We start from the raw sequence: 21,686 nt of genomic DNA on the forward strand, positions 1-21,686 counted from the left end.
ATGCACGTCAACTCTTCTAGTTGCTCCCTTGTTCCCCAATGCGTGTACAATAATCCTTGCTCTCACGTAACATATACGTGGGGTGGAACACACTATCCCTTCTTCCGTGAATTAGAGAGTCTTGTTTAATTTGCTTAACACATCCCTTCCTAACTGGTTCACACGGGACGCTGTTGAGAACATCAGGGGTGCTCGTATCAAACTATTACCTACCTTGATGGGCAGTACTTTTAGGAATGGAACAGATGTGATTGCCCCATAGAACCCTTGCGTGTCCATTACCTCACCCGCTAAGGGTAAATGCACCTCCCTAATACCTGATTTTTTTGCACCTTTGTCTACCATGCAATCAAATGGTTTAATTCCTATCTCCATGCCCACCAATGGTTCCTCTTCTAAGTTGGCATGTGACTGACAGGACAGGGAATGCTAGAGTCCTTTGTGGGCTGTCCTAGTCCAGATAAGTGTTTGTCCCTGGGAAGATAAAAGGATTCCCCCCTACTACACTGGCTCCTTGAGAATTTGTTAGTGCCGTGGGGTACAGCGTTACTGTTGGGTACTTGAGGGGCCTGTTGCTGCACTTGGTGTATCTTGTAAGCTGGTGTGCCGTTGAGCGCCGGTGCTGGCAGCTGCAGGAACTGTGGTGGAAGCGCAGACACGGTCATGTGAGGTGGTGCGCCATATGAAGAATTTGGGGGCACTGGGGCGAAGAGCTGTGGAAAATGGGTGGGGCACCGTGCACATACAGGGGCATTAACTGGTAGTATGCAGCCACCTGTCTCCTCCTACATTCCTGTGAGAAGTGGCCCATCCATCACATGTCCAACGCTGAACCATATGCCCACCCCCTGTTTGAGACCATGCCTCCAAAGCCACCTCTTCCTTCCTGGGATCCTGCAAAGCCGCCTCTGCCACTGGGGTACCCTCCAGGGAGCCCTTCCTGACACTGTCCTTAGTATCCACTGTTCCAGTCATACCCTCCTCCTCATGAAGGGGCTGCTCATACCTCTCCCACAATCGCCCTCTACTCTGTCTGCCCTTCTTGTGGCGCAGCTACTACCGCCCCCTCTACTGATAGCTTCTTCTGTACTAGTTTCACTTCCTCTGTCTGTACCCTCTGTGCTGTTTCCTTTGCCTTCCCTCTGAACCATTTACAATGATGCACAATTATAGTTTGTATCTCCACCCACCCCTTTGCTTCAATCCCCACCCCCTTTTCTAGTCCTTTCTGCACTTCCTTGAGGAGGCCTTTCTTAACCATGAAGTAGAAAAATGCTATGGTTGATCCCACGGATCCCCTGTTTCTGCCCTCCACATCTCCTGTATCAGTAATATATATTGGGCCAGGTCCTCCTCATCCTGCATAGTTTGTTGCATTAACGACTGGAGAGGAGGCGTATCTGGGTACGCGTGCTGCAGCGCTACCCACCGTCTGGCCCTGCAATCATTAAAATGGGATCAGTCATGACTTTCATCCCCTATCCTTACCCAAGGGTACCCTCCTTTGACCCAAATGTCGTCAGCCTGATCTCCCAACACTTCAGTGAACAAGCACTTCATGTCTCCCACAGCCAGAGTAATGCCTGTTGTCTGTTTCTCGAATGCGTATATCCACTTTACTGCACCCATGATGCCTTTATGAAATTATTTATATCCATGTGTGGCCAGGGTACATAGTGTGCCCTCCCAGGACTTTCATATAATGGCGGGAACTGTGTCCCCACCACCGCTACCGCCTTTTTCCCCCTTTCTTTCCACTTAACTACAACCACGCGCCCATAGCGCGTTTTTTAACCTGGCTCCCCACAAACTCTCCACCCACAGTGATATTATGAGTGGGTTCTTCTCGTCACCCCCAACTCATCCAGCGTATCCCATTCTTCGTATTCTGCACCTGCACCCATATCTTTGTCAGGCCGAACCGACTCGCAATCTAAACTTGCGGCTGCAGCATACCCCTATTCTGCCCTTCTGGATACTGTCTATCACTTTCTCTCTCCACATGTACATCCTCGATCAGTGTACTGAAAATAGTGAAAAAAATGTCCCCAACCGTCCATGCATCTGTTCAATGGGTGCTCTCTGCCAATCTCCACTATCCATCTTGAATCTTTGTAACTCTTCTTCTGTCCTTTTTCACACCTCGTCCAACTCCTTCTGATGCCTCCGCTCTAGTTCCCTACTCTGAGCTCGAGCAGCTGCAGGTGCTATGGGGTTTGGGAGATTCTGGTACTAGGCCAATGTCAAAGGAAGAGGGGGAGCGGTGGCAGGCAGCGGGACATAAGTGGGATTTGTGTATCCTGATGCTGCGCGTGTGGGATAGCACCCTATTGGTGAGGATGTGTTGCTTGTGCTGTAGCAGATGAGACAGGGTACCCCTGAACATTTGAGGCGGTGGGGCGTGGTTGGGTTCGGGACACAAGGTAAGGGTGGCCCGCTCGCTGTCTTCACAAGGTCAGGGGGGCATCTTCTAAATCCTCCATCTTCTTCCCTAGTTCCAACACCTCCTCCATGTTCTTTAACTTCTTCCCTTTATAATTTGCTGCTAGACATTTATACATGTGACCCAGAAACCTCCTTGTTCTTTGTACCCTGTTCTGGCCATGGTTTATACATTCCGACTCTCATCTCCGTCACCCACTCTTTATATTTAATTATCTTCTCCCTATACAACAGAAGACCCATTCACATATACTCTAAAGGAGTCAATGGCTCAATGTTAACCACCCTTAATAAAAAATGATGTACTTTGCTAATACAGGCGCTGGTCCAGCGGTGCCTTAACATCCCCTTCCCCTTAACCCACCCGTTTCCAATACTCCGCTCTCCTCTTCATCAAACCTTGCACACACTCGCACCTCACTGTTACCTCACACTGCTATATTCGCTCCCCCCTTAGAGTAACCATCCTCACTCCACCTCAATATATATACAACATACAACATAACTGGACCCCACCTTGGTCCATAACACCACAACAAAAACGCCAATAAAAACACCAAAAACGACTTTGTCCTCACACCGCCCTTTATATTGGGCAGAGGGATATCAGAGCCTCTCAATACACAGGGCCTCTACCCTTATTCCTCTCTTCCTTTTTTATCCGTACCGCGAGCGCTGTCATCTCCCACCAACCAGAGAGGATCCAGTTACTCCTTTTATCCCTATAGCTCGCATAATAAAAGATCCCAAAAAAAGAAATGCCACGTGATCTTTCCACTCCACATTCTCACACTCCCCAACACTCTCACACCCATATTGTTTTCTCCTGCAAAAGGTGCATTTACATCTACGTGCTCTACCGAGTTCCTTAATCACAGGGTCCCATTAACGGCCTGAGAAATCCGGGAGCAGTGCCCCACTCCAAAGAGCATACAGGTATTCAGACAACACGGCTCCTGCAATCCTCTCCAGTTTCTGCACCGGGGACTGGTCACTGCAGGTGGGCGTAGCCTCTCTGGTTTTGCGGTCACCGTGGATGGTCTGGGATCACGTCTGGGTCTCCAACTTTGTAAGGCAAGACGATCAGACAAGATCCTCAGGAAAAAAAACTTGGTGCATTACTTTGCAAGGAAAACACATTTATTTTGTGTACAAAAAGGAAAAAGGTGACAGAGGGTCCCGTAGAACCCGACTGCCACAGAGCTCTCGGTTCAAAGCAAACCTGGTGTTCTAAAGAGAGACATTGTCACTGATGACGCACAGAGTAGAGAGTTTTCATCCTTCACCGTCATTGGCTACCACCTATATACATACTACCAGCCCCCTATATTCCTGTAACAAATGGGCCACACTCTACCACAGCCCTCTAACTTGTGGTCTCTCACTCCGTGACCTTGGGTTCCCGCTTCCCGATTGGCGGACCTCCTTAAATGTTACCCTTCCCATGGGCCTAGTCACATGATGGGCATCCTTGTCGTTAACTTGAGCTCAGTGGATACTGTAAGGAACTCATGGTGGCAACAGTAAACCGACACAAGTGATTACAGTTCAAAGGTGTTTATTAAACTGTATGAATGCGTGAGAAAAACGCCTAATCTAAACCTAACTTAAAGATAGGAGCAAGCTACAACCATCAAATAATAATAAGGCAGTCCTAGTGGCGTCTTGTCAAATGAAAGGGTCTTATACTAAAAAAAACGATAAGTTACAAAATAGTGTGGGGGTGATGTTCACCAAAAAAGAAAAAAGTGTTCACAAAATGATGTCGGGATGATTTATCTGGTGTCTCCCTTCCCCATGTTTTTAGCACGGGACAAGGCAGGACTCCTGAGCACAACACACAATTGGGCTTCTGCAGCACAAGGTTACAGTTCTTTTCAGCGATATCAGGACCTTTTGTGGCCAAGTCTTTCATGCAAAGTATCTTGCCTCCGAGAGCCTGATGTGTCAACAATAACAAAGGTTTCTTTCCGTAATCTTATGTTGGGTGATAACTCTTCACCCCTGGATCCCCCTCAACCCGGCTCCGATCCTTTTTTTTTTTAATGTTAGCCTGCCTCACTCGGGTTCACTATGCTTTATCAAATTGCGGGATTCACTTCCCATAGTTTTCCTCTTGATTACATGTCAGACTTTCGATTGTACTAGGGGTTTTACTCGACTCTTGTATGACCACTTTGACCTTTTACGTTTAGCTCTCCTAGGGCATCCTGGTATCTGTAGTTTTAGCAAAAGTGGACTAGCCAGAGTCTTTCGAATGAAAGCCCACGTGGCACTGGACCACTCTGCAGCTTGTCTATCCCTGGGCTTTCTTAAAAGTTCAGAAACACACAAGTTCTTTTTTTCCCTTCAATTCATATCATGTTGTTGTTTGCAACCTTGTCTCAACACAGTTCGGTTTACTATTGGTACTCCCGCCGACTTAGGGGCTGTGCTGAACTTCTTGGCGTTTTTTCTCTCTGGAGGCAAGGACAGTACCATGGTAGCAAGTACGTCTCCCACCTTGGTTATCATTGTGGGAGGGCCCTGTGCTTTGTTGACATCTGTTACACCACATGTAAGCTGTAGTTTCCGGTCTTGGGATTCCTTGCACAGAGGCTTTGTGGGTCTGGGTCGAAAAGGGCAAGGGAACTTCCCTCCTTATCGTCCTTTCAAGTCTCGCCGTCTTTCTCCTCCGTTTGAACTGCCATCCTGGAATAGCTGCCTCCTCGTGTGTTTTGCCTTGCTCAAAGTGTGCTGTTGTGCTCTGCCTTTTATCCCTGTGGGGAAGGGAAAGGGCCATCAGGTGTGTGTTATTGGCAAAACAGAGGTGATGGCTGGAAGGTTTAGAATAAATCTTAACCTCTGACATTGCCTTGAGCAACCCTCCAGACCATCGTTCTTCGACCTGCCAAGCCATTACAAAAGGTTAAAGACCATATGCAAATCGGGATTGGCCCCACCCCCAAAGGGGTAGTCCAGCCCGAACTGCTAGGTCACATCCCTTCTGCATGAGACCAAACGCATACCCAGACATGTTTCAACCTTGTTGGTCATCATAGGGAACCAGCCTGCACCTCACTGAGGAGGCCCAACAAGGCTGAAACATGTCTGGGGTTGCTTATGTTCCCGTGTAGAGGGGACCCGGCCTAGCAGTTCAGGCTGGGCTGCTACCATTGCTGGCAGTACCTGACTGATTTGCATATGGCTGGACCCCTTTTGAAATGGTGCACCCAGGCTAAAAACAGTGGTATGGAAGGTTGCCCAGAGCAATGCCAGTGGTTCAGATTCATTCAAAACCTTGCACCCATCACTTTTGTGGTTATAGTGTGTAGTTATTGTCCATTGCCTGACTCAGCCTGACTCTTGTGTTGGGACATGTCCGGTAAATGGCTCTGGTGTTGGTCCGTTGTCTTTCACAGTGTAAGAAAGTGTTTGGGTTGGAAAAGGGGGTGGGGTAAAAGCTTCATAATATCCTACACAGTAGGATGGGTAAAAGGTGTTATAGGGAAGGGGGGGTACTGTGTCTCACCCAACGGTGTCCCACTCCTGCTCCCTGAAAACCCCCCCATCCAGGTGATCCTCCCTCACTGGTCCACCCCCAGGAACTGGATCCAATAGCGATGGCTGTGTCCTGGCCACCTGGATGACAAATCTCCGGGGACTAGTGGGTGAGGCACCATCAGATTTCTCACATTACCTGTGAGGTCAAATTGGTCCTTTAGAGTAATGGAGACCTTCTCTTGATACCAGACATTGGGGTGCCGCCAACATTCATGTGTCGTGGGACTAAATTTGTTGGCATCACCTGTTGCTCCTCAGACTCCAAATCATGGGATGCTTCACTCCCGGCTTCCCCCTCTTCATCTGCCCCGCCATGGAGCTTCACATGTGTCTCTTGAGGAACCCACTAATAGCCAATTTCTAATGGATTTAGGTGTTCTGTTTTAGGGGCATCTGTTGGGTCATATGGGATGGCCATTGTTCTAGGGGGCGATAATGTTCTAAATCGAGGGCGGGCTTCTTGGCAGCTCAAGACCTTTACCCTGGCTCTCATGAGTTTATCCTTCGGGACGGGTGCAGCCCTGCCCATGCTTTGCCATTCACATTCCTTTCTGGTTTCACAGGCCAGTAGGTCGATACAATCACATTTTTTAAGGCCTTTGTGTTCTGTTTCACTGTTGGTGCTTGGGGAGGGGGATTCAAAACTCGTTGCCATGACATCCTGCTACTTTCACCAGGGCGTGCAACATACTAGGCCTCACTTCAAATATGGCAGTTCTTCAGTACTTCCCTCATGTGGGTCCAGGGCCTACGTTTACATCCTTGTACACTATATTTCAACTACTATACTTCAGTATCACTTGTGCCCTATGCTGAGGCATACCTATGTTTCCATAACTGCTACAAAACACTATATTTGTTATTCCCACTTTGCATGTTCCACCCCCTACAGCCATGCACGTTAATTTCATTGTGCACTAATATATTTTCCACAGCCTAAATCGTTTGGGTGGGCATGGGAGCTGAGCTTGCATCCCAACGGAGATCTTATTGGTTGCCATTCACTTACTGCCTCTATCAGGCAGTGCACACACAAGTTCCTCTGTCTGAGGCACAGGTACGTCTAGCAACGCACAATGTTTACTAATGAAGACGTATTAAGCTGCCTTAGAACTAGAACACAGCTCATTGGGCGGTAGGTGTTAAAGGAAATGGGATTATCAAGTGGGTATGCCAAGCAATATTTTGCAGGTTTTAAATTGTGCTGTAAAGCCATGCCCACCAAGGTCAGAGGATGTGCTGTTAGGAAGTTCTTTGTTAGTGTCACCAACTAAATGTATCATACGACCCTTCTTCATAAGGCTTATTGTGAAAAACCCTACACAAATTCCAATGTTTGGAGGACACATTTTTGGGATGGGGATAGTATGCCAGTTTCGCTGTATTTCTACACAGTTGTCTGGAAATACATTCTTTTTCTACCTTTGCTGCCTGTAGTTGCTTATTGGATTACTTGGTGATTGTGAATTTCTGTAATGGAATAACAATGGATCCCACTCTGAGAAATGTGGGGAGGGAAAAGGAGGGACAGTGACCTTTTGGGGGATGGCCTTGAATGGGCTGCAGCGCGCCATGTCGCTCTTCGCTGTGCAACATTCAGACCTAGATCCAGCTCACAAATTGCAGTGCACAACCAGTAACTGTGTGGTGATTTTACAAACTGGGTCCTTATAATGGAGAAAACTGTAGGAGGGCTACAGGAGGTGCTTAAAGCCTTCAGTTTTTTTCATGGAGTACTACGTTTAGTGCAGCCTTCAAGCCGTGACACATTTATCGGGGCATATTGAAATAATCAGCCCGGGCATACAGAATCGCTCCTGTGTAAAGGTGCAAACAACCTTCAAAAGGTAGTACTGGGAACTCTGCAGAATGTTCATATCGGACGAGACCCCACTGCAACCCAAATCTTAAATAGGTAGGTGAAAAAGATAAAAGAAAGATTAGGAGTCAAAGTAGGAAAGAAAATGTGGCTCTAACATTATCCCGGCAGTTATAAAAAAACAATTAATTACAATTAAACACAAAATATAATAAAGCAGTAAAAAGGTTAAAAAAAGGAATTTAAACTTGCTCAGTGGTACTGAGATTTAACGTGGGGAACAATGTGGAAAGGGAACGGATTACCCTTGCTCGACTTTTCCCAAAATGTTAAGTCCACTCATTTCAATTATTTAGTCTTTTAATTAAGAAACCCCAGGCCAATATCAATGAAGTGTTGGTTTAGGTGGTGTTTAAACCCAGCTCTCGCGACTGCTTCTCATTCCAAGGACCATACGACTTCTCAGACCAAGGGCCATGTGGTGTCCACTTGCCAAACACGAGTGATTCCCGCTGTGACGAATCGCCAGGTCGCCCCTTCTTCTTTGGTGCAAAGCCCCTTCACGACTACTGTTCCGAGAGGAAATTGGTATATTCATACTACATACCAATTCATCCAATTTCTGTATTTCTGGACACAGCACAGTAATCCCTACTGGGACACGGAGATGCATAAAGTAATACAAAATGCCACGCAGAACCAACATGAGCGGTCTAGACTTGAAACAAGTACTGAGTGAAGAAAGCAAGGCAGGAAGAGCCCGCCTGAAAATTGTCTAGAGCAGTCTAGTTGTTGCTCATTGTTCCAAGAGTAGTAGAAATAGAGGAAGGAAACCAGGAACTGTTGTCTATTCCTCCCTGAAGGAGCAGGGAAGTCTTACTACAGGTGATGGGGCTATGACCCAGAGACTCTGCCAAATAAAGAGGTAACCTTTGCATGCCGGCTATGGACAGAGATTGCCCAGGAGAATCCCCATGCAAAGGACTGTACAAAGAGTCTATCCTTCTCTGGAGAAACCAAAAACTCAGCTTGCCCTGGAGAAGTATAGGGTTAGACCAGGGAGCCCAGAATGGGCGGAGCTGTTGCTGAGACGGTACAGTGAAGAACGACCACTCGCAGAGAAAAGACTGTGCCTGAAGGTTGATACATGTGGGATGAGGAAGCTCCTCCGTTTGGAGGAAGACGGACAGTGAGCAGTGGCCACAGTTAAAAGGTCGAAAAGAAAAGTTGGAAACCCCATGGCAGCCCGCAGGCGTCCAGGAAGACTCGAGACCATCGCGGACCTGGAAACAAGGTACGCAAATGGGTGGGGAGATGCTGGGTCCCCTCGAAAGCAGTGGAAGCAGCAGAAGTAGTAGTGGAAGCCGTGGAAAGACCAGGGTAAGGAAGCCACTTCCCCTGGCATGGTGGTTTGGCCCAGGAAGACTGTTAATGACTGCAGTAAGAGACATTAGTATAAATGACGTTTAAGAAAAGACTCGGCAGGAGGACGGGTTTATCAGTGCGAGTCTGGGATCCACACCCATAAAGAAACCAGCATCCTCGCTATTCTTCATAGTCTCAGTACCTTATGGACGGTGAAGGTCAGTCTGTAAATTGACCAGGGGAAGGGAATCCTACCGGCTGGTGACTGTTAGGAGGAGGGTGACGCGCCCGAACTTTGCGTTTTGGATCTTCTTGAGCATCCGATTTCTGGAACTTTATTTTTTTACAAAAGCTACAGAGAAATCACTTTTTTTTTTACCTTATTCTTAGTTTCGAGTGTAAGGGACGGAATTATGTTTTGGACATAGGACACATTTGATTTGACATCCTGACAGAAACACTAGTAGGTTTGGTTACTGTAGGGAAACCCCTCTTAGCTCTAGGTCAAGGTAGATTACCCAACCCACTTTTACTAGCAACCAAAATGCCACTATTTGTGTCCGCTTCATGCTTCCGACCCTTCAAACTGCACAATCTGAGATGAGCTGCATGCCCCAGTATGTCACAATGCGTTTGTCTCGGGCAAAAAACCTTGCTCATGGGCAGTGCATTCCACACCGTGGTGAGGTGCAGTTACCTTCTCTTCAGGCATATCAGTGATTTGGATGGGAGAGGAAACAAAGTGGAGGTCACTCAACCAGACAATGGGATTTGCACTGGGACAGTGTTTCCTCTGTGTACTTTTGTTGACTGGTACTTAACAAGCCAGTTGAGCCTCTTCTCTTTTTATGGTAATAAAATGAGTTACATTCAACTGGGTAATGTTCACCACACTAAAACACATATCGCATGCACTATGTAAAAATGCCAAGAGCGGTTAGCATTATTGTTCTGGCTATAGCTTGGCTGTCTATTGTTAATTTGGCGCATCCAAGTGGATATTTTTCTGTTATTTGGTGGGATATAGATGGAAGCCGAAGGATTCATGGTACATTCATATATGTTTGATTTAAGTTTATTGTGAGACTAAACTTGTTTTATTGTGATACTGAGCAGTGAAATGTTGCCTAAATTTTTATTAGATATGTAATATGTTTGAGTACGACTTGTTTTTCTTTACATGCCTTCTCTCCTATGTAGATTTGTTTAGCAAAACATAGTTTTTCTTACTTGACACTGTATATGTGTCCCTACAGTGGATGCTGGAAATATGAACCATTTTGAGAGAACCGAAAGGAACATAAGGCAACCACAGCAAGTACTCTGGAAGCGTTCTCAGCAGCAGCGCTGCAACGGACAAGAACCGTACCGCCTCAGCAGGTAAGACCACTTACACTAAATGATTGAAGCCTTGTAACACAGACAATGTTGTATACTCTTCATTCCACATGAAAGCTCCTCTTGTCCGTTAATTATATTTTCTCATTTTGATTGACCAACATAATGTTTTCATCCCATTTTGCCTTCTTGGGCTTTTCTTTCCTACCTTTTCTGCGTCCCTGCTCTCCATCTCCCCTCTCCCTCCCGCTTTCTTGTGGGTCTGTTTTCCTCCTCATAGCCCACCATTGGCCGCCCACCTCGCTACTGTGAGAGTGCTCCATCCTGCAGGCCCTCCCTGCCCCCCATTTCCATCCCTTTCCTTGTCCCTTGCCCCCTCCCTCCCTCCCTCCCATCTCTTCTTTGGCTTTTCTTTCCTACTTCTTCTGCATGCCTGCACTCAATATCCCCCCTCCCCTGCCAGCTTCCTTGTGGGACCATTTGCCTCCCCATAGCCCTACCCCTAGCCCCACTGGCCGCCCTCCGCATTAGTACAACCCCCTGGGCAGCCCCTTCAGTGAAGGGCCCCGAGGCAAATGGCAGCTCCTACAGTTGCAGCTCCTTGCGCCACGTCTAGACAGAATTGTGAGGATTGGCTTGCGTCACATCTGGATAGAATTGTGAAGTTATGTACCACATATTCATAGAATTATGAAGTCTAACATGTACCACATCTAGATAGAGATGGCCTCAAACAACCTTACTAAAAAAATCTTACCCTCTGCATACACATCTCATAATCTAGCTAGGCAAAGCCATACCTCTAATGCACAGCAGACCTCATGCACTTCACTACACTGCAGCGGCAGGGCATACCATACATAGTCTTGCACAACAGCACGTGATGGCTCCCAACAGAGAGACACACCTGAGTGCTCAGCGAGCTGTATGGACCGAACTGGGGCTGCCAACAGCACATCACAGCTCTCTTGCGTTTCTCCCGTTCAGTCCTACTAATCTTCCTGCCTTCTTTCCTTCACGGATCTGCCAGAGCCCCAGGGGACCACTCTGGTGGTGATGATGTGCGGTGTGGATACTCTTTAACCATTAACATTGTCTACCTTTTTGTGAAACCTAGGCCTTTTCTCCCACTGTCTAGGAATTCCAAATCTAGGTGTGTATTTCTCTAGCATGGGGTCTGGCATAGATTCACATGCTCATGAATATTAGGCTGGGAATCCTCTGTAAAAGAAAAAACAGTTTCACTTTAACTTACAAACTGTATTTCTCCTTTAAACCATTGACTGTCCTCTGAGTTAGACTGCCCCCATCCAATGACAGTCCTCTCCCTAAGCCCCTCCTCTGGCAGCCATCTTCAGATTTTTACTGCACGCTTCAGTGTTGGGAGTCCTCGATTGTGCTCTGCGAGCTACTTCTATGTTTTTTCGTGTTTTCGACAGAAACAGATTCTATTTTTTTTCCAAAAGAGCCTGTGTGCTATTGTCTCCATCTGCCCCAGCTGCGATCCATTGTCGAATTTCAGTGCCCCTCAAGGGCGAAGTTCGTCGAAGATTCCAGAAGGTCATTGGGCTTGCTTCGCGCTCTACGACCATGATGGAGGAGGAGGAGGGAAGGTCCTTCTTCAAGCCCTGTGCCAAGTGCGGGCTACGGAATGTTTGTGGAAGACAAGCACCTGCAATGCCTCTCCTTCCTGCAACCATACCATAAGGAGGCAAAGTGCCAGACATGCCCTAGGTTCTCCAAGAAGACGGAGGACAGGCACAGTAGACTGGCAGCGTGACTTAACTCTAAGGCCTCTGCCCTGTGCTCTGAGCAGGGTCATGCCTCACCCAGGACCGGCCGGTATGAGGAGCAGTCTTCTAAGTCCTTTGAGGGAGCCTCATCTGTGGGGGCCCAAGACAAGGCCAAGAACCGCAAGTCTGAGTCCACCTTATTGAATGCGGAAACGGGTCCCATGGTGGATAGGGCATGTTCAACATCACCCGCTGCCTCCATTGCCATCCGTCAATCGAGCTCGTCCTCAAAAAGGAAATCTACCCCAGCTAAACTGCGGGAAAAGTTAGAGAAGCCACGGACGGAGGAGAAGACTGATCTATGATCTACCCAAGCAGGCCCAAACGGCACAGGCTAAGACTTCTTCGACGATAGAGTTGGTGGCAGCTGCTTTCATGACGGATAAGGGTGCTGACCCTGTGAAGGTAGCCCCTGCAGCACAGAAGGTATCCCTAACCCCAAGGTGTGACACTGCCACAGTGACTTTGTCAAAGTCTGCTGGCACTCCAGAAGAGGGGGGGAAACCAGGCTCAGGCCCTGGTTCAAGCCTCGCAAGGTGAGAAAACTGTTCAAGCCCCGCAAGGTGGGAAAAAGAGGGGGGGGTGAGGAGGCCCCAAAACAGCCTTCCCAGGCCGTGGGCCAAACAATGGAGGTCTCGTCCACAGACGACAAGGACTAGGAGTCCTTGCACACAGTCCAGGAGGACAACAGGAACGGTGACACAGGACCTAGATTCCCAATCACGCCATCTCAGCCGAGGGATGTGCCTCTGGTCATTCTGTCGACTCTTCATACCTTGGTGTCAAATCTAGAAGATGATGCCACCGGGCCCGGTTCCAGTGGTGCCACCAGTGCCATGTTCATCCTCCAACGAAGAGGAAGTGTCATCCGACAGCCTTTTTCAGCCTCCACTTCTGCGTCGGGCTCCTTCTCCCCCAGCAGACCTAGACACGGGTAAGGGGACGAATACGGCACGACGAGGATATCGTTGCAGCGGAGGGCAAGTCTCTGCATTTGGATGGACCAGTTGGGGTCATTTCACTCGTGATTGCCAGAGCCTCCAAACTTTTTCAGTGTGTGCCCGAAGAAACGAGGAAGGAGTGTTTCTTGTACGAGAGGCGCCAGGCTAAGAGGAAGAACCCTTGCACGGCTCCAGCTAAACTGGATAGGCTGGAAAAGCAGTATCGGGTGCCGGACCCTGCACCCAAGTGCCTGCGGTCGCAACCATTGCCGGATTCAGTGGTATCGGCAGCCGCAAGGAAACGGTTGGCTAACCCGTCCTCATCTTCGGTCCCATCCGGACAGCGAGGGGAAAAAGATGGACGCCATGGGACAGAAGGGGATTTACACTGCGGCTTCCATGATCAAGGTTGCCAACGCACTGACGACCCTAGCCAGGTACGACGTGGAGCTGTGGTACAAGCTGGGGCCTATTCTGGAGTTCCTTTCCGACGATAAGAGGATGGAGACAATCACTCTTTTCCAGGAGGCGGAAGTTGCTTCTGATCATACCATTACAGTGGCGTTGGACGTCGCCGACATGGGGTTCTGGCAGATGGGGGAACAGTTTCTCCCTTCATGGACAAGGATTGATGAAGGCCACGAATTTCCGGCAGACGGTCCAGGCGAAGGTGTTGGACATGCCCTTCGATGGAGAGAACTTGTTTGGGAAGGTTATTGACGAGTCCCTCCAGGTCATCAAGGCGGATACGGCCTTTCCTTGGGCACTGTTCACAGCAGCAGCGCTCTTCTTTTCGCTCCTCCAGGGGAAAGGCGAGCAGGTCTTCCAAAGGTTTCTCCTCTTAGTACCGTCAGCCTTCCAGATCCACGACCCGGAAGCCTACAGCAGATGTTCCCAGGCCTATGGAAGCGGAGGACAGGATCGCCATCGCCGGCAGGGCAGGATGCCGGCTCCGAAACAGTCCTGAACCGGCTGAGAGATCGGTGGGGGGGGTCCCACGCATGCACCCCGGTGGGTGGCCGTCTGACTAGGTTTGTCAGCGAGTGGAAGATCACCACCGACAGCAGGGTGCTGGACGCTCTCACCCAGGGACACACCCTAGAGTTTCAACACAGGTGTCCGTGGATCCCACTGGTTACCTGTCAGGAGCAGCACATCCCTCAGCTCCTGGAAGAGGTACGGGCAATGCTGCAAAAAGGGACGATAGAGCTAGTTCCCCAACGGTCTGGGGCTTCGGAGACTATTCCAGATAATTTCAGGTTAGAAAGAAGACAAGGGGCTGGAGGCCCCTCCTAGACCTGCAACATCTCAACAAATACTTAAAGTCCCAAAAGTTCAGGAGGATCACGTTGCAACACGTGTTCGGCCAACTGGAGGAAGGAGACGTCTTGACGTCGGTGGACCTGGAGGATGCCCATTTCTACGTCCCCATTCACAAGAAACACTGAAATGGCCAGCACTACCAGTTCAGGGCCCTACCTTTCGGATTGAAGTCGTCCCCCAGTGTGTTCCAAAATGCCTGGCGCCGGCCCATCAAGGTCTATGGGGTATGCACGTATGACTACTGGCTAATCCGGGCCTGCTCACGGGAGTTGGCCATCGGACACACAGAGGTGACCGTCCAGCTACTGACGGATCTGGGATGCTCCGTCAACTATCCGATGTCCTGCTCGACTCCATCGCAGACCGCTCTATTTCTAGGGGCCAGACTCCATACGATGTCCTGCCTGGCATCACCCACAGAGAGGGTTGTGACCATTCAAGGGAAGGTGCAGTGGCTGTTGTCAATGAAGACTGCCATGGTGCAAACCAAGTCGTTGCTCGTGATGTTGTCCTGCATCTACCTCATCCGGCTCTGCAGGTTGCAGATGCAACCTCTACAGGAGTTCCTGACCCTCGCTGGATACAGATGTCTGAAAAATTCATGGACAAGATCCCGCTCAACAAGGAGTTCCGTCGGGCGATAGGTTGGTGGGATGTCTGCTCCAACATTGCCCGGGGCACAGGGTTTCAAAACCCGCAATACCAGGAGACAGTCAACACGGATGCATCCCTGGAAGGCTGGGGAGAGCACACTGGGCGTCTGCACGCCAGAGGCCAGTGGCTGCCAGAGGAGAAAGATCTCCATATCCACATTCTGGAGCTACGGCAGTGTTCTGGGCCCTCAAGTTGTTCCTTCCATCTCTGAAGGGCAAGGTGATGAGGATCTTCACAGAGAACACCAGCACCATGTTCTACATCCAGAATTTGGGCTAATCTATCCCCAGCTCTCTCCAAGGAAGCGCAGGACTTGTGGCGCTGGGCCGTCGTACAAGAGATGTTCCTCCCTCCCCACCTAGCGGGAGTCAAGAACACCATTGCAGACTCCCTCAGCAGGGAATTGCGCTCCTGCCACTAGTGGGAGCTTTCGGCAGGACCAGTGGCCTGCATCTTCGCCAAGTGGGGCATGCCCCAGATCGATCTGTTTGTGACGGCGACAAACTCCAAATGGCAGAAGTTTGCCAGCAGATTCCACCAACCTAGGAGCCTGTGGCACGCGTTCTCCTTCCCGTGGGAAGGGATGTTTCTGTACGTGTTTCCTCGGTTGCCTTTCCTGCTACGAGTCATTAACACACTCAAACAGTGCTAATGCAGGATGATTTTCATCGCCTCGGCATGGCCGAGGCAGATTTGGTATCAAGACCTTCTCAGCCTGTCAGCATTGCCTCCGGTCAAGCTGCCAATGGTTCCGGATCTACTCCTACATCCCGCCCACTTTCCTCCATACTTTTGGGACATTCCGTCCATCGTGACAGGACCGGAGCAGTTTTGAAGCATCAAAAAGGGAATTTTCTTTTTTGTTCCCTTGTCCTTCATCTTGCCAGCGGTTTGAGCGCTCGCTGCCGCGATCTGAGCATGATCTGAAGGTCGCAGGTTCGAATCCCGGCAAGGCCTACTCAGCCTTTCAACCTTCTGAGGCCGATAAATGAGTACCAATTTCGGTTGGGTGATATCGTATGTAAATATGTGCTCTAAAGCTATTTGGATTAAGGCGCTATATAAATAACACATAATTATCATTATCTTCCTGCTCCGGTTCCACTTTACTCCATCATTGCCGGAGCATCTGAGATTTGTCCTGTTCTTCTTGCTAACATCGTTTTGCGAGGGCGGATTGCTTGGGCCCGGAACATAGGTGGGACTCTTGCTTCTACTGCGACTCTCTCTCCGTCTGGGCACTCCAGCGTCAGCTTGTCAGGTGGGAGGTGTTCCAACGGATTTCTCCTCTACATTTACAGCAGTTCACCGACAAAAAAAGGAAGCATCCTGTAAGTCCTTCCTTTTTTAGGCACACCAGCCAGGGGACTCCTTCCCGGGGTCTTCTGGTTCCGGGAGGGGCCCAAGTGGCTCTTGTATCGGGGTTCTCCCTGAGGTGTCCCGAAAGGGATCTAACCTGGAATTCCGGAGTTTGCTCCGAGGCCCCTGTCAACGGGCTGTCAAAAACATATATTCATCCGAGGTTCCCCATCTGGGGGCTAAGGTTAAGCCCAACATTTCTGGGGCTGTTTGGATCGGGGTTATTCTTGAGGTTTCCAAGACGAAATAAAAGTACCAAGCCTAGTTTCGAGGTTTCCTGTACGGTGACTAAAGGTACCAGGGTTATTCCTGAGGATCCCAGATTATGGGCTATAATTGAAACCGGCAAGATCAAGGGGTCTTCTCTTGACCAAAGCCTTCCCACAAACCATCTTGTGGTCAAACGATCCTGCTGAGGGGGCAAAGGAGGGCAAAGGACCCAAGTCTTCCCGTACCGGCCTGACCGAGGTTACCTTAAAGCGTTCTAGATCTGCTAGTACCGGCTCTGTATAGGTTCCCTATCGCAAGGCTAAAATGGATAAAAAAAATCCCTGTGGTGACAATGGCCTCACTGAAACCTGTGACGTAGTTCACCTCAGGCAGTGACAAAATGGCGGTTTAACTCATGTGGTCAGAGGCAGCCATTTTGATTAGCTCTTTCACACCAACTTTCTCGACGGCTGGTGCAGAGGGGCCTATTTTTGGGGGAAGAGCAGCATTTTCCACAAAATGTGAACAATAGGAACCTTTCTGCCCTCCAATGGAGTGGCGTGCTTGGTTTCCGCTGTCACACAGTCTCGCTTCCTCCTGCGTCCGTTCCCTTAGTTTATGTGGATCCAGTTGGTGGAGGGCCATCCTGGCAACCAGCCTCTGTATAATTCTGGGGGTATGCCCTACCAACGCGGCCTCTACCCACTCTTCTGTCTAGACCTTGCTCTGAGGATGTGTTCTTCGGCAAGTTCCAGACCCTTATGCACTCTGACCCGGTGAAGGCATACTTTAAAGATATTTAAAGAAATGTATCCTAAGCCTCTTGAGCCGCAGCCTGCTCTTACTACCCCTCAGCAGTTTTCGGTGGTGCTTCCCCCTCCTCCACTAACTACCACCAGTGCCTCCACTTTCACCAGTGCTTAAGACACCAGCTGCGCAGACAAGTACGCGCTCCCTGTCTGAGATACCACGTGCTGCGTATCAGTTTTCTGTTCCTGCCACAACTGCCAAGGACAAAGCGGACCACGATAGCGAAGACCCGCCCCTCTCTGTCAGAGCCTTTCATAATGCTTTGGCACAGGAGCGCACAGGCCTTTTACCTCCAAAAGAATGTGCTTTCTGAAGCCTGCAAGGTCTGGGAAATACTTAACTCCGGGCAGTACGTCAATAGGAAAATTGACGCTCGCTACAAGCTACACTCGTCTGAAGACGTGCCCTTGACTGCATGTCCACTCCCATCATCAAAGGTAGCGGCAGCAGCTATGCTCCAGTCTAAGCTGTCCTCAACATCCTCCACGGCTGCCTCTAAGGTCCTGTCCAAGGAGGACAACATTCTTTACGCCATTGGGGGGGAAAAAAGTATTTTCCAATTCTGGTCTTCAGCTGCGGCAGGCTAATACTGAAGTCGTTCTTGCAGTGGCAAATTTCAAGCTGTGGAAGTCGCTTTCCAAATTTCAAGAATGTATCCCACAGAACCGGATGGAGGATTTTTAAGAGGGCTATCCGATGCCAGAGGTCTGGCTAAGGACCTGCTGGAGGCCGCGGCCTATCATGTTGATACTTCTGCTCTGGGCCTTATTGTTGGGGTAGATATTTCCCACCAAGCGTGGCTTCACAAGATAAAATTCTCGAAAGAGGTTCAGGACAAAGTACTCGACCTTCCTTCAAAGGTAAAGCGCTGTTCCACTCCTCCACCAATGAGGTACTCATTAAAACAAAGGCAAGCACGCAAACAACTAAATCTTTGTCGGGGACGCTGACAAGGTGTTTCTCTGGTTTTAGAGGATTCCTGGGGCAGGAGGTTCATCCTGGTGCACCTCGGCGCAAGCAGCAAAGGCAAAGTAGCCAGTTTTTCTCTCGGCCATCCACCTCCTGCTCTGCAACAGGAGGTCTCGCCCGATAAATCATCCGAATGATGTTTTCCATCGGTCACACGAGACTCCGGTGGGAGGACGTGTAGCGTCTCATCAGGAGGCGTGGCAGACCATCACAGAAGATCCAATGGGACTACATAGAATGCATTTTCCTCTGAAGTTCCTCATCTGGGTGGGTAAGACTAAGCCCAACGCTTCTGGAGCTGCTTCAACCTGGGTGATTCTCGAGGTTTCTCAGTCTGGGACTAAATGTACCAAGACTAGTTTTGAGGTTTCCTGTCAAGTGACTAAAAGTGCTCGGGTAAAACCCAGAGGATCCCAAATCAGGGGCTTTTTCAAAGAACAGTGCGATAGGAGTTCCATTTAGGAGCTCTAGCTACCGGGCGTGACCCTAAGCTTTACCACAAACAATCTTGTGGTTGTATCGGTCCTGCTGAGGGGGCAAAGAAAGACGTCAAAGGCCCTAAGTCTTCAAGCACTGGCCCTGCCGAGGTTCCCTCACTGAGTGCTATTTCTTCTGCAGAAACTAAAGGGGCTGAAAAGCGCCCCGATCTGCTAGTACCGACACTGACGAGGTTCCCTGTCAGAGGGCTAAAATTGATTACAAAGCCCCTACAATCCCTCTGCTAATAATGGCCTCACTAAAACCTGTGATGCAGATCACTTCAGACGGTGACCAAATGGCGGTTCGACCCATGCGGTCATAATGCAGGAGGCATGTAAGCCTTCTACAAGAGCCCAGTACAAAAGTAAATGCCTTTCTGTTTACTGTGTCTTGTCTTTTATATCAGACCTTGCAGCCTCTGGCATCCATGTCTTATCATGCAGAACATATCGGTCAGCCATTGCACATTATCTTCGTACAGATAATTGCTCTTTTTCTAATGAAACCAGTAATCAAGAGGCATTTTGCAGGCTTTCTGCCGTTCAGGCCTCCTCACCCAAAATGGGAACAAAATGTGGTCCTTACCGCTTTTGTCAGAAGCCATTTGAACCAATGGCCACTACGGAGCTCAAGTTTCTCTTCTGGAAAGTGGCCTTCTTGATTGCAGTAACATCTGCGAGAAGAATAAGTGAGTTTCGAGCTCTCTGTCGAACACCCGTTCTTGAACTTTCACAAGGATAAGGTTGCGCTTCACACTCGCCTTTCCATCCAGGAATTATCTCGGAGTTCCACATAAATCAGTACATATCCCCACCGGTTTTTTTCTGAACCCGGTCGCGGATGCAGAAAAGGTTCTACATAACCTAGATGTCAGACGAGCTCTGAATTTTACCTTGTCACAACAAACAAACTTTAAAGTTCTTCACAACTCTTTCTTACTTTCGGTGACCCGAAAGGCAAACAGGCTTCAAAAGGGTTTTTCACGCTGGATCGCTTCATGCATCTCCGAGGCTTACACAATTCAAGGCCTTTAGCCCACAAAGGGCGTCCATGCACTTTGGGTCCGTGACAAAGCAGCCGCTATTGCCTTCCAGAAATATATCCCTTGGGAGTCCATAGTCAAGGCTGCCACCTGGGCTTCTCCCTCTGCCTTTTGCCGACACCATCATCTTGACCTGAGCTTCCGGGCTGATCACCAGTTCGGCCAGGCAGTTCTTAAGAAACTGTTCCAGTAAAGCACATTTCCATCCTCCCGTTTCTTGGGTCAGTGCGTGGGAGTCTCCCAAAAGTATGGAGGAAAGGGGACGGGACGTAAGAGTATAACAAAATTACTCACCGTAGTGACTACCTTACTCCTAGTCCATAGTCCCCTTTCCTCCATACACCCGCCCACTGTCCCCTCTTATAAGGATCCTCTATTTTGCTAATGGTCCTTCGACTTTGCAGATAAAAAAGGACTGAAGGGTGATGCGTGGGGCGGCGCTCAGGAAGGCGGTGCTACGGTCACATGCGGTGGCCCAGTGGAAAATTAAAACAAGGACAAAGTTATTTTTGATGCTTCAAAAGTGCTTCTGCCCGATGGACGAAATGTCACAAAAGGATGGAGGATAGGGGACTATGGACTAGGAGTAAGATGGTCCCTACGGTGAGTAACTTTGTTATTCGCACAAGAGGAGGCGTAGTCCTTCACCACAACCCAGGATCGCTGAACATGAGGGCTTGGCTCCTGCAGCCTTAGAGTTTGGAGGATATGTCTGCGGATTGCAAGGAGGTCCTCACCACAGCCAGGGCGTTGTCGACTTTGAAGTGCTACGGTCACAAGTGGAAGTGTTTCTCTACCTGGTCCCCGCTCACAAGATTACCCCTCTGAGGGTCTTGGCCCCCGAAGATTCTTCCATACTTGCTATCCTTGCCAAGGGTGGCCTGGCACACGCTTCTATCAAAGTGCATCTGGCGGCTATGTTCCACTACACCAGGAAGATCTTCACTTTGGTCTCATTGACTCGTCAAGAAGTCCCTCAAAGGACTTTTTCGATCTTTCCTGCCAGTGAAGCCTCCTGCCGCGGCGTGGGAACTCAACGTGGTGCTGACGAGGGTCATGGGTGGTCCCTTCGAGCCTATGCATCAGGTCCCTCTCAAGTTCCTATCGTGGAAAACAGCTTTCCTTGTGGCCATCACCTCTGCCAGGAGGGTAGGTGAGATCCAGGCCCTATCCTGCAAACAGCCATACCTGAGTTTCCACGAATCATGGTGGTGCTGCAGACGCACCCCTCTTTTATGCCGAAGGTTCAGTCGGAAATCCACCTCAACAAGCCTTTGGAGTTACCTGTTATTTTCTCCGAAGCCTTTACCGGATCAAAGGGCCTTGCATTCGCTGGACTTTGCTCGTACCCTGAAGTTCTACGTGGCACGCACAAAGAGTTTTCAGAAGACTTCTCCACTGTTTGTGAACTTTGGTCCTGTGAACCATGGGAAGGTCTTGTCCAAGGCTTCCATCTCATGGTCGCTCTCCGGCTGCATCATGTGCTGTCATTGGTAGGCAAAACGAACGCTGCCCTGCTGTTAAGCAAGATTGTGTGCAGTATCCTTTAAAAAAAACAGCAACCTTGACCTCCTGGCAATAGGAACCCAACTTTGGTG

The 21,686-nt window shown here is 49.3% G+C and overlaps 1 protein-coding gene across 11 annotated transcripts in view; it reads left to right on the forward strand.

The window, feature by feature from the left end:
* The window catches only part of CCSER2 (coiled-coil serine rich protein 2), a 1,037,685-nt gene that overhangs the window by 507,109 nt on the left and 508,890 nt on the right, over positions 1 to 21,686 (forward strand). For all 11 annotated transcript variants that reach the window (XM_069610752.1, XM_069610751.1, XM_069610750.1 and 8 more), the window contains one exon: positions 10,426 to 10,549. In XM_069610752.1, the coding sequence (XP_069466853.1) occupies positions 10,426 to 10,549 (124 nt within the window). The remainder of the gene's footprint in view (positions 1 to 10,425; positions 10,550 to 21,686) is intronic.

Source organism: Ambystoma mexicanum, chromosome 8 (assembly GCF_040938575.1).
Source record: "Ambystoma mexicanum isolate Mex_15411 chromosome 8, UKY_AmexF1_1, whole genome shotgun sequence".
Taxonomy (NCBI): domain Eukaryota; kingdom Metazoa; phylum Chordata; class Amphibia; order Caudata; family Ambystomatidae; genus Ambystoma; species Ambystoma mexicanum.